This window comes from Carcharodon carcharias, chromosome 13 (assembly GCF_017639515.1).
Source record: "Carcharodon carcharias isolate sCarCar2 chromosome 13, sCarCar2.pri, whole genome shotgun sequence".
NCBI lineage: Eukaryota > Metazoa > Chordata > Chondrichthyes > Lamniformes > Lamnidae > Carcharodon > Carcharodon carcharias.
The window spans coordinates 114,515,630-114,529,228 of NC_054479.1; the positions used below are offsets into that span (position 1 = coordinate 114,515,630).

General features: G+C 44.6%; 1 protein-coding gene across 6 annotated transcripts in view; it reads right to left on the reverse strand.

Annotated features, from left to right (window-relative positions):
* The window catches only part of LOC121285991 (traB domain-containing protein-like), a 49,691-nt gene that overhangs the window by 2,543 nt on the left and 33,549 nt on the right, over positions 1-13,599 (reverse strand). For 3 of the 6 annotated variants that reach the window (XM_041203003.1, XM_041203001.1, XM_041203002.1), the window contains 4 exons: positions 12,682-12,792; positions 10,730-10,878; positions 6,768-6,937; positions 4,804-4,915 (listed from right to left, as the gene is read on the reverse strand). In XM_041203003.1, the coding sequence (XP_041058937.1) occupies positions 4,804-4,915; positions 6,768-6,937; positions 10,730-10,878; positions 12,682-12,765 (515 nt within the window). In that variant the 5' untranslated portion in view covers positions 12,766-12,792. Of the gene's footprint in view, positions 1-4,803; positions 4,916-6,767; positions 6,938-7,966; positions 8,053-10,729; positions 10,879-12,681; positions 12,793-13,599 lie in introns of all 6 variants that reach the window. The other 3 variants (XR_005944867.1, XR_005944868.1, XR_005944870.1) reach the window with 3 other exon arrangements.

Consider the following 13,599-nt stretch of genomic DNA (forward strand, 5'->3'; position numbering starts at 1 on the left):
GGAGTTTTCAGTGAGCGCTCCCCCGCACCCGCGCAGACTTTTGCGCTCACCCTCCTCCCGCTCCCACCCCAGCAGCACTGAGTTTCTCAGTGCACGTTTCACCCTGGCTGGCTGTTAATTGGGAGGCCAGCGTGAAATCGCGGTCGGCGGCCAATCGTAGGAGGTGGACAGTCCCTGCAGCATGTGTTACACTGAGTCCCACATGACTGGTTTGGGGGCAACCTGGAGGAGCTGCACCTAGGCGCTGTGTTTGAACTCCAGGACATGTCCTAGTCAGGGTGATGACATGCTGGGAGAGGAGCTTCAAGGTGGCGTGGCAACGAACACGTGCTTGCGCCTCCTTGCTATGGAAGAGAATACCAGGTGATGCAGGCAGCATGTGTCTGGAGGGGAGTGAGGATGGGGGAGGGGGTGTGGAGCAGGCCTAGCATCTTTGTGTGAGTGTTCGGCAGCAGCGGGGTGAGGAGGGTCTGGAGCCCTGATATGTCCCACTCTGGTTGGGGTGGGCTGTGCGCGGACAGAGTCCATGTACAATTTACATTATCCAGTGCTCTTCTCTCATTTTCAGGAGAAGAATGCTCACAACGCGGCAGAGCATGCGAGGACTGGCGGCGGCCAGATGCAGATCGCCATTCTAATCCATTTTGAACAGGAGGCCCTGGATCTGGAGAGGCGCCCTGAGCACAGGTCCACTTTTGTCGATGAGGCTGGGGCGCCACGGCCTGGTATTTATGCCCAACAGTGAGGTTAACATTGTCCTCCCAACAGCCATAGCAGTGCTGAATGTTAAATGATTTAATTTTATAATATGGCTTGACCATTGGTTAAGGAAGGATGAGCGCATAATGATCTGGGGGACAGGGTGAACTTTGTCATTGTCTGCACGCTAACTGATCCACTGTCTTTGTTCTTCCTTTCAGCATCACCAGAGCAGGGCCGGGAGGAGGAGCAGCAGAGGCCCCCTCTCACACCTGAGGGGCCTGAGGTCTCACCAGCGTCATACCATCTCTGCCAGGCAGGCACCAGCACAGATACTGGCACCTCGGTGGGAATTCGAACATCGGGTAGTATCCCAGGGCACAGCAATGAGGGCACTTCACAATCGCTGGAGGAGCTGGCAGAGATAGGGAGTGCCCATGGCGCTAGCAATCGGAGGACTGCAGGGGACCAGGCACATGCTCAGCCAGTGCCTGATGATGTGACTCTGGAGTCGTCCGCAATGCAGCAGGTGCAGGAAATGCGGCCAGGTGTGCGGGAGCATCTGGGGGAGATACATGAGGCTATAGTTGGCTTGGTCTCCATGGTGGAGGAGTCTAAGTGGACAATCACCAAAGCAATCAGCCACATGTCCAAGCGCCATGCAGCCTCCATGGAGAAAGTGGCGACTCTCATGGACCTGCGACTCCAGGTGACCCATCAGGGCTTCCTGGGGCTGTGCTCTGACCAGCAAGCCCTCACATCGGCATTGACCTCAGCTGGTCAGTGCGAGTGTGGAAGACGATGTGGGCATCAAGCTTCCCAGCTCAGTGCCTATCCATCCATGGTGAGCAGGGAGGTCCGAAGCGACATCATGTCGGTGCAGCAGGACCTCTCTCGGGGCTCTAGATGAAGGTGGCAGCTCCTCCGCCCCTCTCCCAGTGACCGCATCATCCTGTGAGGCTGTGATGACTGGGGAGATGCCAGCTGTGGAACTGGCAGCTCCCACCCAGGTGGGGCCAGCACAGGCTCCATGGGCCAGAGGACAACCACCAAGGTCATCGAGGCCAACAGGACAGCAGAGTCAGCAAGCTGTCTCAGATGCCACTTTGAGCAATGGGGCAGCACCAAGACGTAGCAACCTTAAACATAAGCATAAGGCACGTTACGCAGACCACGGGTTTTTCACTGGTGCTTTTGTGTTGGCCCAAAGTGAGGTCCCTATGATTTGATTTGAGTTTTAATACTATTGTCTTTTTTTTGTAACAAGTGGCTTTGCTTGACACATTAAATTCAGATATGTCACCATGGCTGAGGGTGCCTCTTTTCTTCTGCATGTGTATGGTTTCCAAAACTGTAATGAGTGCTTTGTTGAACATTCTGCTTTATTAACAAGGCCCTTCGTTACTGTTGCTAACCTGGCAGATTTTGACTTAGGTGTTGAGTATCAAGCCAACAGCCCAGGCTTGTCCTGGTGGTCTACTTCTGGTGTGCTAGCTGAAGGTTAATTGGATTAAAGCCTCCCGGGTGTCCCTGCCTCCCTGCAGTATGCCCGGGTCAGTGTCTACTCCCTCAGCATTTCCCTGTACATGCTCATCCTGGGACTCACTGCTGGACTCATCGTGTGCAGCCGCAGCCACTGCGTTGATGTCTTCATCGTCCACTGCGTTCCCCCCCTTTCCAGCGCAAAATTGTGGAGAGCGCAGCATGTAACCACTATCACCGAGACATGATCTAGGGGGTACTAGAGTGCACCCCCTGAGCGGTCCAGACATCGCAAGTTCATCTTGAGAAGACCAATGGTTCTCTCCACCACAGCCATTGTGGTGCTGTGGCTCCTATTGTAGCGCTGCTCAGCTTCTGTTCTTGGATGGCGGAGAGGGGTCATGAGCCACCTTCTGCGGGATAGCCCTTGTCACCCTGCAGCCATCCATCAAGCCGGGCTGGAGCACTGAAGAGCCCTGGCACCTGGGAGTGTCTGAGGACGTAAGTGTCGTGGGAGCTGCCTAGGTACCTTGCACAGACTTGCAGAATCAGCATCCTGTGATCACACACTATATACACGTTCATGGAGTGGAAGCCCTTCTTGTTGACGAAGGTACCGGGCTCACCTGCTGGCGCCTTCATGGCCACATGTGTACAGTCTATAGCACTCTGGATGCGGAGGAAGCCAGCAATCGCCACAAAGCCTCAGGGTCTCTCTGTCTGGCTTGCCTGGTTCAAAGGAAGCGGATGAAGTTCAATGCACGCCTGTACAGTGTGTCTGTAACCTGCTTGACACAAGTGTGGACAGCTGATTGGGAGATACTGCAAAGATCACCCACCGAGCTCTGGAAGGAGCCAGAGGCATAGAGGTTGAGAGCAGCTGTGACCTTTGGAGCCACTGGCATGGGGTGTCCACCCACACAGTTAGCGGAGATCTCAGGCCCAATCCTCCGACAGATATAGTTGCCTGTTTCCCTTGAGAGACAGAGCCTCCTTTGGCACTGCACCTCAGACATATTGAGGTAACTGTTTTGCCACCTGTATATCCTGGCAGCAGGATAGTGGCATCTTCTCTGGCCCTTTCTGCCTTGGACTACCTCTTGGCCCTGTGCCCCTTGTGCCTGTGCCTGTCCTCCCAAATGTGGCTCCCCTGGAGGCTGAATGTGCACACCTGGCCTCCTCCTCCTTCTCGCCCTCCCTTCCTCCTCAGAGAAGCTGCCTCTAGTAGGTAGTTCAGCTCCCATTCCCAGGCTAAGGGAAGGCTTCCTGAAACCTGCAGGCCCAGAAAAGTTTCCTCACTACAGAGTGCTGACCTGAAGGTTAGGAGTCCAGGAAAACCAGCTGGTATGCGTTTTTAAGTGCTGTAGATCACACAGGCAAGTTTGAAAAACTTCCAAAAATAAATGCTTGACTGTGCACGTTCATGACCCCACTGAGCCCTCTTATCCCACCCATGGATGAGGTTAATACCAATGTGTCCTACCCGCCTGCCCATTGCGCCCATACACCAGCCTGAAGATTGCACGGGCGCCGAAAAATCAGCATCAATTGAACACTCAAGGGCCTTAAGTGGCCCGTTAATTAATGGCCGGCACGCGTCGGACATCATCACAGTGAAAAGATTACTGCACACGTTCCAACTATGATATCCATTTTTTTTTAAATTTTCAAATGATCAAACAAAATTAATACCAAACTGCCTGACAAAAATTCCTGAATAACATCCATGAAATTTCACCTGGTGTGATATCAAAAGGCTGAGCCATTCTGTGGCCCAGGCCTCATTAATGTGTCACCGGTGAAATTCAGGCATCAGACTGAGGAATTTGGCTGATTTCTAAGGTGAGTCGGTAGGTCAGGCCTGGGGAAGTGGGGAGGGAAGAAATTCCAGGGTTGGGGGCTTCCAATAGTTGGTATTGGGCTTTCTGTTCCGCCTGGACTAGCCAAAAATAATATTGAAAGCTTTCTGAGCTGTTATTTTGAGCATCCTTCAGTGGTCCCTTTAAGGCTGCTCAATACTGGTGTAAATGGGAATAATATGCCTGGGGTATGGGTCACCATACTTGTACATGAAAATAGCTGACATAAGACCCTCTTTTGCTTATTAAACAATCTCTCACCTGTTTGAGGTGAACAGGCTGCTCGACCTTTCACAGACCTGGCTTAAAATTGCACCAGAAATTCCTCAGACATTAATAGGGCAGCTGAGATGTTTCCCCATGCCCCTATCGGCCTCCCCCCACCCCACCCCCATATTGTCAATTGTTCTGCACTTGTTTTTTTAGGTGAACAGTAGATGGCCTACGTTGGAAAAATTGGACTTTACAGGTTACACAATGTATCATCCCTATTGCTATAAGCAAGTCTTCCTTGTCTCACAGTGAGCAGTGTCATAGGTGAACTGTATTATGTACAATATAGTTGACCTAACATTAAGTACCATGATTGTAAGTCAAACCAGGGGAAAATCACCCTCCAAAGTTTAGTTGCACTTCTCAGCACAAACCTGAAAGTAGGTTTCCCACTCAACTTCATAACATATGATGCATGGCATGTGAAGAAGAGAAGGTAATTTACAAATAAAATAGAAACTTTAGTGAACAGAAATGCAAAATATATTACCTAATCAATTCTTGGGTATTTAATTGCTTGTTCCAGTTCTTTTTTATTCCAGCCACATGGCCAATTCCAACCACTCTGACCACAACTGACGGGATAACTTCCTGAGGATCAGCTGTCGACAGAAATGATCAGTCAGTTCTTAAATAATTGGAAAGCTGTATTTTTAAATAGTACAGTGTTTGGCCAAATTACTTCAAAGAATGGGCAAGTACTGTTCTCAGAGGTATATGTGAAAAGTAACAATTTTGATATGTCCAAGTCAATGGTTTATCAGAGAAAGATGCAACAGCTTCCTGCTGTGAGAAATTAAAATTGCTGGTGTCGGCAGAGCTGGATTTAGTTTAACAACAAGCCACTAAGCTGCTTAAGTAACACACGATATTCAAGCTAAATGATGCCTAGAAGGAGGAGTATTATGGTGGGAAGCTGCAAAGGGCAGCAATGAACTCTATTGGGAAACAGGATGTGGGAGGGTCCACCATCTGTATCCTTCCATAATGCGGTTACATGAATTCCCCAGAAAAAGATGAACAACAACTATTACAACCAAATGCTTTTGCTGAGGAATTCATTCATGGGTCTTTGAATTATGAGTAACTTGTCCTCCATACATGGCTTCCCATTTCAATGTAATATTTGACTCATAGATATGTATATTTTTCTTTCATTTTAACTAGATAAGGAAGGTATTCTGCTGTTGCTTTCCATTTTTAGCCTTCCTCATCAAATCAAGAGCGGATAATGCTCGAATTCTACATTTATTCATGGTTCTTTAGACAGAGAAACGGCAGTACAAGAAATGAATATCCAAGTGCAAGATCATACATTCCAACAAATGGTTATGATGGGCAAATGGAATTTAGGGCCAAGATTTAATGACCTTTCCCACCTGGCAGGATATTATGGTCCCGCTGAACTGAATGGTGATTTAAATGGCTTGCCGTGACAGGGCGGTAAAATCCTGGCCTAGGAGTTCTTTGCAATGCAATAATACGGACAAAAAAGCTATAATTTGATGACTGTATAAGGCCCTTACTTTTACATCTGTCCTTTGAGGCAACATAACTAAAAGATCATTGTCCAGAGTATGGTGCTCTCCTTGAGGTTGTGCCGCATTTCCCAGATTTTCTGCTGGAGCTGGATCCATGGTGAGATACAGATTACCCAAAAAAAGACATGGGGCAGAATCTTCTGTTCGGTGAGCGGGGGTGGGGCATGCAACCTTAAGGTTGGCGGGCAGGCCAGGAGCCCTGGCGGGCTTCTGATAAAGCATGAAACCTCATCCACAGGCGGGTTGAGGTTTCATGAGTGATTTAAAAATCTCAGAATATTTCAATTTTAAACAAAAGTTACGGACATGTCCCAACTCATGCAACACTATGCCTCAGGGAGATCTGTGCACTCTTTCACGCGCACACTGGATGGGCCTTAATTGGCCAGCCCATGTAAAATGGCAGCGTGCTCCCGACCGGGGGCGCCAATCTGGAACCCGCCCACCCACGTCCTGTCCTGCATATCCCCCACCAACTGGGGGAAATGTTGTCCTTGGAGCCATATTGCTCACCATAAAGGAACATTGATCCTCTCCAAATGGTTGAACCTTGCCTGGATGGAGGACTTTCTGAATCAATTGTCCTTCAGTTTCCTGTAGTCCATATTCTGCACAACCAGATAATCAGCCTGAGCTAATATTTTATGATTTACGTGGCTGTTTCATCATTTGAGAGATGTACAATGAATAACATTATAGGTATGTCTTGCTCGCACAGGTATCTGAGGCTAATTAAACCCCATTGAATGATCAGAGCACTTCAATTCGGTTCCATTGAAATTACAAAGGGGGAGGCTTTTTCCAAAGAAGTGTCATATTTTTTCATTGTTTTGCTAGTAATCCAGTAATTTAATATTCAATCTCACAGAGCCAGAGCCTTACAGTAAACAACCAGAACAGTTCATATGCTTACACTGTAAAATTTTAGGTAGCACTATAGGTTTTGCTGCTTGCTTCAGTGACTGAGTTAGATAGGCATCCCGTTCTGATACAAAAACACGATAAAACTCAGGAACTTCCTCCATCACAACTTTGATTTTCTCCAGCCCATCCTTCTTTTTTAGCTGCTTCACAATCATTTTGCTAAACCACAAGGGCATTTATAATTAAAACTTAATTAACTGATAGTGAAAATTGCTATAAAATAATCACAAAATTTTCTTAAACAATCACTCAGAAAAGATGCATAACACATATTATGAAGCAATGAATATGATCTACTTTAGGCATTCATTGACCTGGTTCTTTCTTTGGTTATTTAAGCTTAGGGAACATCTAGAGATAAATACCATAAGTATCAGTTCATGCTTTGTTTATAATTAATGTCACATATAAACAGCTCCTCCAGCAAACACTGTATTCATTCATCTCAATAAAGTGAACATGTTTAGAAGGACAGAACAAAACACCATTGTCCAGAGTATGGTGCTCTCCTTGAGGTTGTGCCGCATTTCCCAGATTTTCTGCTGGAGCTGGATCCATGGTGAGATACAGATTACCCTAAAAAAGACATGGGGCAGAATCTTCTATTCGGCAAGCCGGGGGTGGGGCATGCAACCTTAAGGTTGGCGGGCAGGCCAGGAGCCCTGGCGGGCTTCTGAAAAATCATGAAACCTCATCCACAGGCGGGTTGAGGTTTCATGAGTGATTTAAAAATCTCAGAATATTTCAATTTAAAACAAAAGTTATGGTCATGTCCCAACTCATGTGACAGTTTCAAACCTGAGCCAATGTGAGTGAAGACACTCATAACTTTTTTACATTATCACTGGCATCAATGGGATCTTTGATTCTCAGGCAAATGATCCCTTTTGTTAAATCAATCTTTGTCATGCCTGTGCCATGACTAATGATTATTGAAATTATTTATTTTTTAACCAATTTGCCCCATAAATTCTGAATTGGTCTGATTGGTAAATTACTAAAAAATAATTCCCACCAGGTTCTGACATTTAAGTAAAAACAAAAGCTTCCCGGTCTTTTCATTCAGAATTAAGTCCGAGAATGGGCATATGTAGCATTATCCTTTTTATCATGTGTTGATGCTGCTGAATAATTGCAGTTTATTCATGTAGAACTTCCTCAACAGGTAAATTCATTGGTCACACTTACAGGCAAAGTTCGCACATGAATTTCAGAAGCATTGGAAGGTCACCAGTACTATCAAACTAACACCAGCAAGCAGTGAACGCCATCAGCTGGAGAGGGAAAGGATCAGGAGAGAGGAAATTTTGCAACATTTTAAATGTCAATCAATAAAAGGAGAAAGTGTAAAGAAGCAATTAACTGTTAAAATCCAAGTGCAAAGAGAGTAAATGCAGTATTTTATCTTTCATCATTAGTGGGTCAAAATCTTGGAATTTCCTATCAAATACCATCATAGAAACATACTTATCCCAGCAATTTAAGAAAGGGTCCGGTGCCATTTTCTCAGGGCAATCCGGAATGTGCAATAAAATGCAATTTCTTTAGTGTTACTCAACTCCTGTCAGCAAATTTAAAAAAAATGTTCATTTGACTTTCTTTTAAATTAATGCAGAGCACTGAAGTTACTATCATGGGTTCATAGCCCTGTAAATCTTTGGATAATAATGTACTTCCTCTTCGATGGGGCAAGAACGGGGCTGGGCCAGATAGACTGGAATGAAAGATTGGTGGGGAAAACTGTAGCTGAACAATGGACTACCTTCAAAAAAGAATTGGTTCGAGGGCAGTCAATTTATATTCCATTGAAAGGGAAAGGTAGGGCAGACAAATCCAGAGTTCCCTGGATGAAAAGTAAGATAGAAATTAAGAGAAAGAAGAAAAAATGTGCTTATGACAGGTGTCAGGTAGAAAATACAATTGAGAACCAAGAGGAATACAGAAGGTTCAGAGGGGAAATGAATAAGTATATTAGAGGAGCGAAGAGGGATTATGAGAAAAGACTGGCAGCCAACATAAAGGGGCATCCCATAGTCTTCTATAGGCCTATAAATGGTAAAAGGGTAGTAAAAGGAGGAGTAGGCTGATTAGGGACTTAAAAGGGAATTTACAAATGGATGAAGGGGCCATGGCCGAGATATTAAATGAATACTTTGCACTTTTACCAAGGAGGTAGATGCTACCCAGGCCATGGTGACAGATGAGGGAACTCTGTCTCTAGAAGGGTTCAAAATTGATAAGGAGGAGGTGTTGAATAGGCTGCCAGTACTTAAAGTTGACAAGGGACCAGGACCGGACAAGATGCACCCAAGAATATTGAAGGAAGTGAGAGTAGAAATTGCAGGGGCACTGGCCAAAATTTTTCAGTCTTCCCTAGACTCGGGGGATGTGCCAGAGGACTGGAGAATTGCAAACATCACACCCTTGTTCAAAAAAGATTGTAAGGATAGGCCCAGAAATTACAGACCAGTCAATTTAACTTCAATGGTGGGCAAGATTCTAGAAACTATTATTCGGGATAGAATTAATAGTCACATGGAAAAATATGGGTTGATAAGGAAAAGCCAGCATGGGTTTCTGAAGGGGAAATCGTGTTTAGCTAACTTGCTGGAGTTTTTTGAAGAGCTAACAGAAAAGATCGATGAGTTTAATGCTGTTGAAGTCCTGAACGTGGGCTTTCAAAAGAGGTTTGATATAGTTCCACACAACAGTCTTGTGAGAAAGTTATTGGTCATGGAATAAAAGGGACAGTAACAACATGGACGCAAAATTGGCTGAGTAATAGGAAACAGAGGTTAATGACCAATGGATATTTTCAGGTTGGAGGAAGGTTTGTAGTGGAGTTCCCCAGGGGTTGGTATTAGGACCCTTGCTTTTCCTGATGTATGTTAATGATCTAGATCTTTGTGCAGGGGACAATTTCAAAGTTTGCAAATGATATGAAGCTTGAGAGTGTTGTAAACTGTGAGGAAGACAGTGTAGAACTTCAAAAGGACATAAACAAGTTGGTGGAATGGGCAGATAGGTGGCAGATGAAGTTAAATGCAGAGAAGTGTGAGGTAATGCATTTTGGTAGAAATAACATAATATAAAGTAAGGGGTGAAATTTTGAAGGGGTGCAGGAGCAGAAAGACCTGAGTGTATACATACATAGATCATTTAAGGTGGCAGGACAGGTGGAGAGAGCAGTTAATAAAGTATATAGTATCCTAGGCTTTATTCATAGGGGCATAGAATACAAGAGCAAGGAGGTTATGCTGAATTTATTTAATTCACTCGTTAGACCTCAGCTGGAATATTGTGTACAGTTCTGGGCGCCACTATATAGGAAGGATGTGAACACTTTGGAGAGAGTGCAGAAGAGGTTTACAAGAATGGTTCCAGGGATGAAGAACTTCAGCTATGATGATAGTTTGGAGAGATTGGGACTGCTCTCCTTGGAGAGAAGAAGGCTAAGAAGAGATTTCATAGCGATGTTCAAAATCATGAGGGGGCTGGACGGAATAGATAGAGAGAAGCTGTTTCCACTCATAAAAGGATCAAGGCCAAGACGGCACAGGTTTAAAGTGATTTGCAAAAGAAGCAAATGTGATGTGAAAAAAAACTTTTTCACACAACGAGTGGTTCGGGTCTGGAATGCACTGCCTGAAAGTGTGGTGGAGGCAGGTTCAATCGAGGCATTCAAGAAGGCATTAGATGATTATTTGAATAGAAACAATGTGCAGAGGTACAGGGAAAAGGCAGGGCAATGGCACTAGGTCATATTGCTCATTTGGAGAGCTGTTGCATACATGATGCACCAAATGGCCTCCTTCTGTGCCGTTAAAATTCAGTAAAATAATTGTGTTTTTTCAATGTGACAATGAAGTGATGTCACTGTCCAACAACAAGCTGTAAATAATGTAATTAAAGTTATAGCCAATATTTAATGAAGCAGAGACTTATTCATACCCATATGGAAGCGGCTGGGATTTGATGTAAACAAAGCCCACAAATGCCTTCACCAGGTCCCAGAAGGAAAGTGCAGCAGCACATCTTTTCAAAGTGATGAAGATTGGCTGGTCTCCGAGGTAGATATTACAAAATGGTATTTTCTGAGCCTAGAAGAGAATATTTCAAATAGCATGGTGTTTATTCGTTCTAACTATATATAAATCTATATTATATATATAACCACATACAGATAGGTTACAATAAATGTTCTTTGGATTTTTGATTTTTCAGCTTTGTTTGCTAGTTTTTGTCACTGACTGTGTTACAGTGCATTGTTGTTAAGCATGTAATTGATTTCTCATAAGTTTTGCTTCCTTTTCAGGAATATATGCAAATAAATTTAAACCTATAAAATTTGTTAGAGCACAAAAGTAACTTATCTTACAATATTAAAATTGTTCATTGTTGTTTAAAAAACTTTCTTCATAAATTTAACAACTTCAATTCAACAACAATGTCTGTGTAAGTAAACAGGGGAGGATAGCAATTTGCAAATACTAACATTAATTTGTGCCACTGCCTAAAGCCTCGCTGCTGTTCTAAAATGTGTTAGTGAAAATGGGCAGGAGGTCAATTAAAATAATTAATATGGGAATCCAAGGATGAAATCCTGTGCTGGCATTTGCATGTCTTTGGATTGATAATCAGATTGAAAACAGTTTTGTGCTGATTCTGAGACAAGGACTTTAAAAAACCAACAGAGGAGCCAAATTTTCGGAAGAGGCAACAAGTCCCTTGCCAGGATTGAAAACGAGACGTACCGAACCCCCGCCGGGGGCCAGCAGTGGGACTCTGGGTGGCATTTTACAGTCAGGGTTAATTATGAGGCCGTCGTCAATTGGCCATCCAATTGAGGACAGCAGCCCGCCTCCTATAAATGCCACCCAATTAGAAAGCCAGCAGTTTGGCAGGCAAGGCTGCACCACTATTAGAAGTGGCCACTGCTGAGGTTGCAGAAACAAGATAAGCTTGTTTAAGTACGCTTCTGGGCCAGGCAGGTAGGACCCAGAAAATGGGAGGGGGAACAAATCCTTGGACCTTTGACTGACCATAAAGAAAGGCCCCCACAATCACGGGAACCTGCTGGGTGGTGATCAGGGATTATCTGGGGGTCTCTCCATGCAGCAGCAGCCCCCCTGGCACTGTTAAAACACCAGTGGCCCCTAATTGGGCCCTTAATTGGCACAGTTGTGCCGCTGAGGCTCCTGCTGCTGGTAATATGCATTAAGGGCAGTGGGAAGATGATGGGCTTCCCTCCCAAAGCCTTCCCCGACCATTTTAACAGCTCTCCTGCCTACCAGCCAATCTCCAGAGGACTGGAAAAATCCAACTGACGAATTGACCACAAAGTGATGAAGATATTTTTACATTGAAGTGATCAATTCTATCCATTTATGACCTTGCACTTGATCAGTTAATAGTGTGGGTCAATGAAAAGGTAAAGGCTCCAGCCCAAAAAGGTCATATAATATAAATCATATATTGGAATACAGAGTGCATTGATGACATGCATCTGTACTTTAAAACAGGTTTTCCTAACATTTGGTTACACCATTTCACTACAGTTTTGAATGCTGCAAGCTAGCGGAATAACATTTACACTATTTATAGCATTTAAGTCATTTATTAATTGCTGATAAGTCTAAATTTAGCATGATGGTGGGTTCATTTCCTATTATAAACAACTTAATGTTGCAGAAAATGTCCTGTTGGATAATTCCATGCACCCAAACCAATAGAATTTATCATGGTTGAAATGGGACATACGTTGAAAAATAGCATTGCAATTTTAACAACAGCTTTATGACCAAACTACAGTGAATATTTTGGTCAAAGCAACTTTTAAGTTATGTGCACTATAAGGATTTTTGAAAATCAAACCTGCAGCATAGTAAAGTTTGATTCCTTACCTCTCTGAAAGCTTTCCTGAATTCCCCACCTGGAGTAATGCCCAGCTGCTCAATCAGGTAAGCTGATATTTTCAGAAACAGCATTAACTACAATGTTTGCATCACTCCAAACTACAAAAGGCAAACAGAAATGCACAACTGTTTGAGTGCTGAGAAACACATCATAATTACTTTGAAAAAGGAACGACTCCAGCCTAAAGTCAAATTCCACAAAAGGAAAAGAGAGAGAGATAGACAAGTGAGATAGAGGGCTGAATTTTGGCTTTAGATGCCGGAAACAGGAGGTGGGACTGTTGCTTGCTCTAGGGCAGGATTTTTGGGTCGGTGAGTGGGCACGCGCCCGATCCGACTGAGCATGAAATGATGCGCGATGACGTTGACCGCGCATGCCGACGTCAACGTGCAGTCACGCGATAGTTTGGTCGGCAGGTGCGCACCGTAGCTGGCAGCGTGCTTGCCAACAATTAAAAGGCCTATTAAGGCCATTAAGTTATCAATTGTGCTGAATTTTTCACTGCCCGTCCAACCTAACGGTTAGCGGGCAGGGGAAAAGGCCAACCGGCCTTTACATCCTTTTGGAAACCTCATCCATGGGCGGGATGAGGTTTCCAAACTCAAATACAAATGAAATAAAATCTTTAATTTTTAATTAAAAACATGTCCCTGCTCATGAGTCGCATGAGGGGACTTGTTTCATTGATTTTTTTCCTGCTGTTTAATAATTTTTTCAATATTTCCTTCATTCCGAGGCACAGAGCTGCCTCAGGGAGATTATTTGCAAAGTGCGCGCTAGGTCTGCTCAGCCTCCTCCCCCTGCCTGCACAGACAGAGCTCAACGTGGACCTTAATTGGCCCGCCTGCCTAAAATAGCAGAGTGCTGCCAATCGCGGGCGGCGGTTGGCTTCCTGACCACCCCCG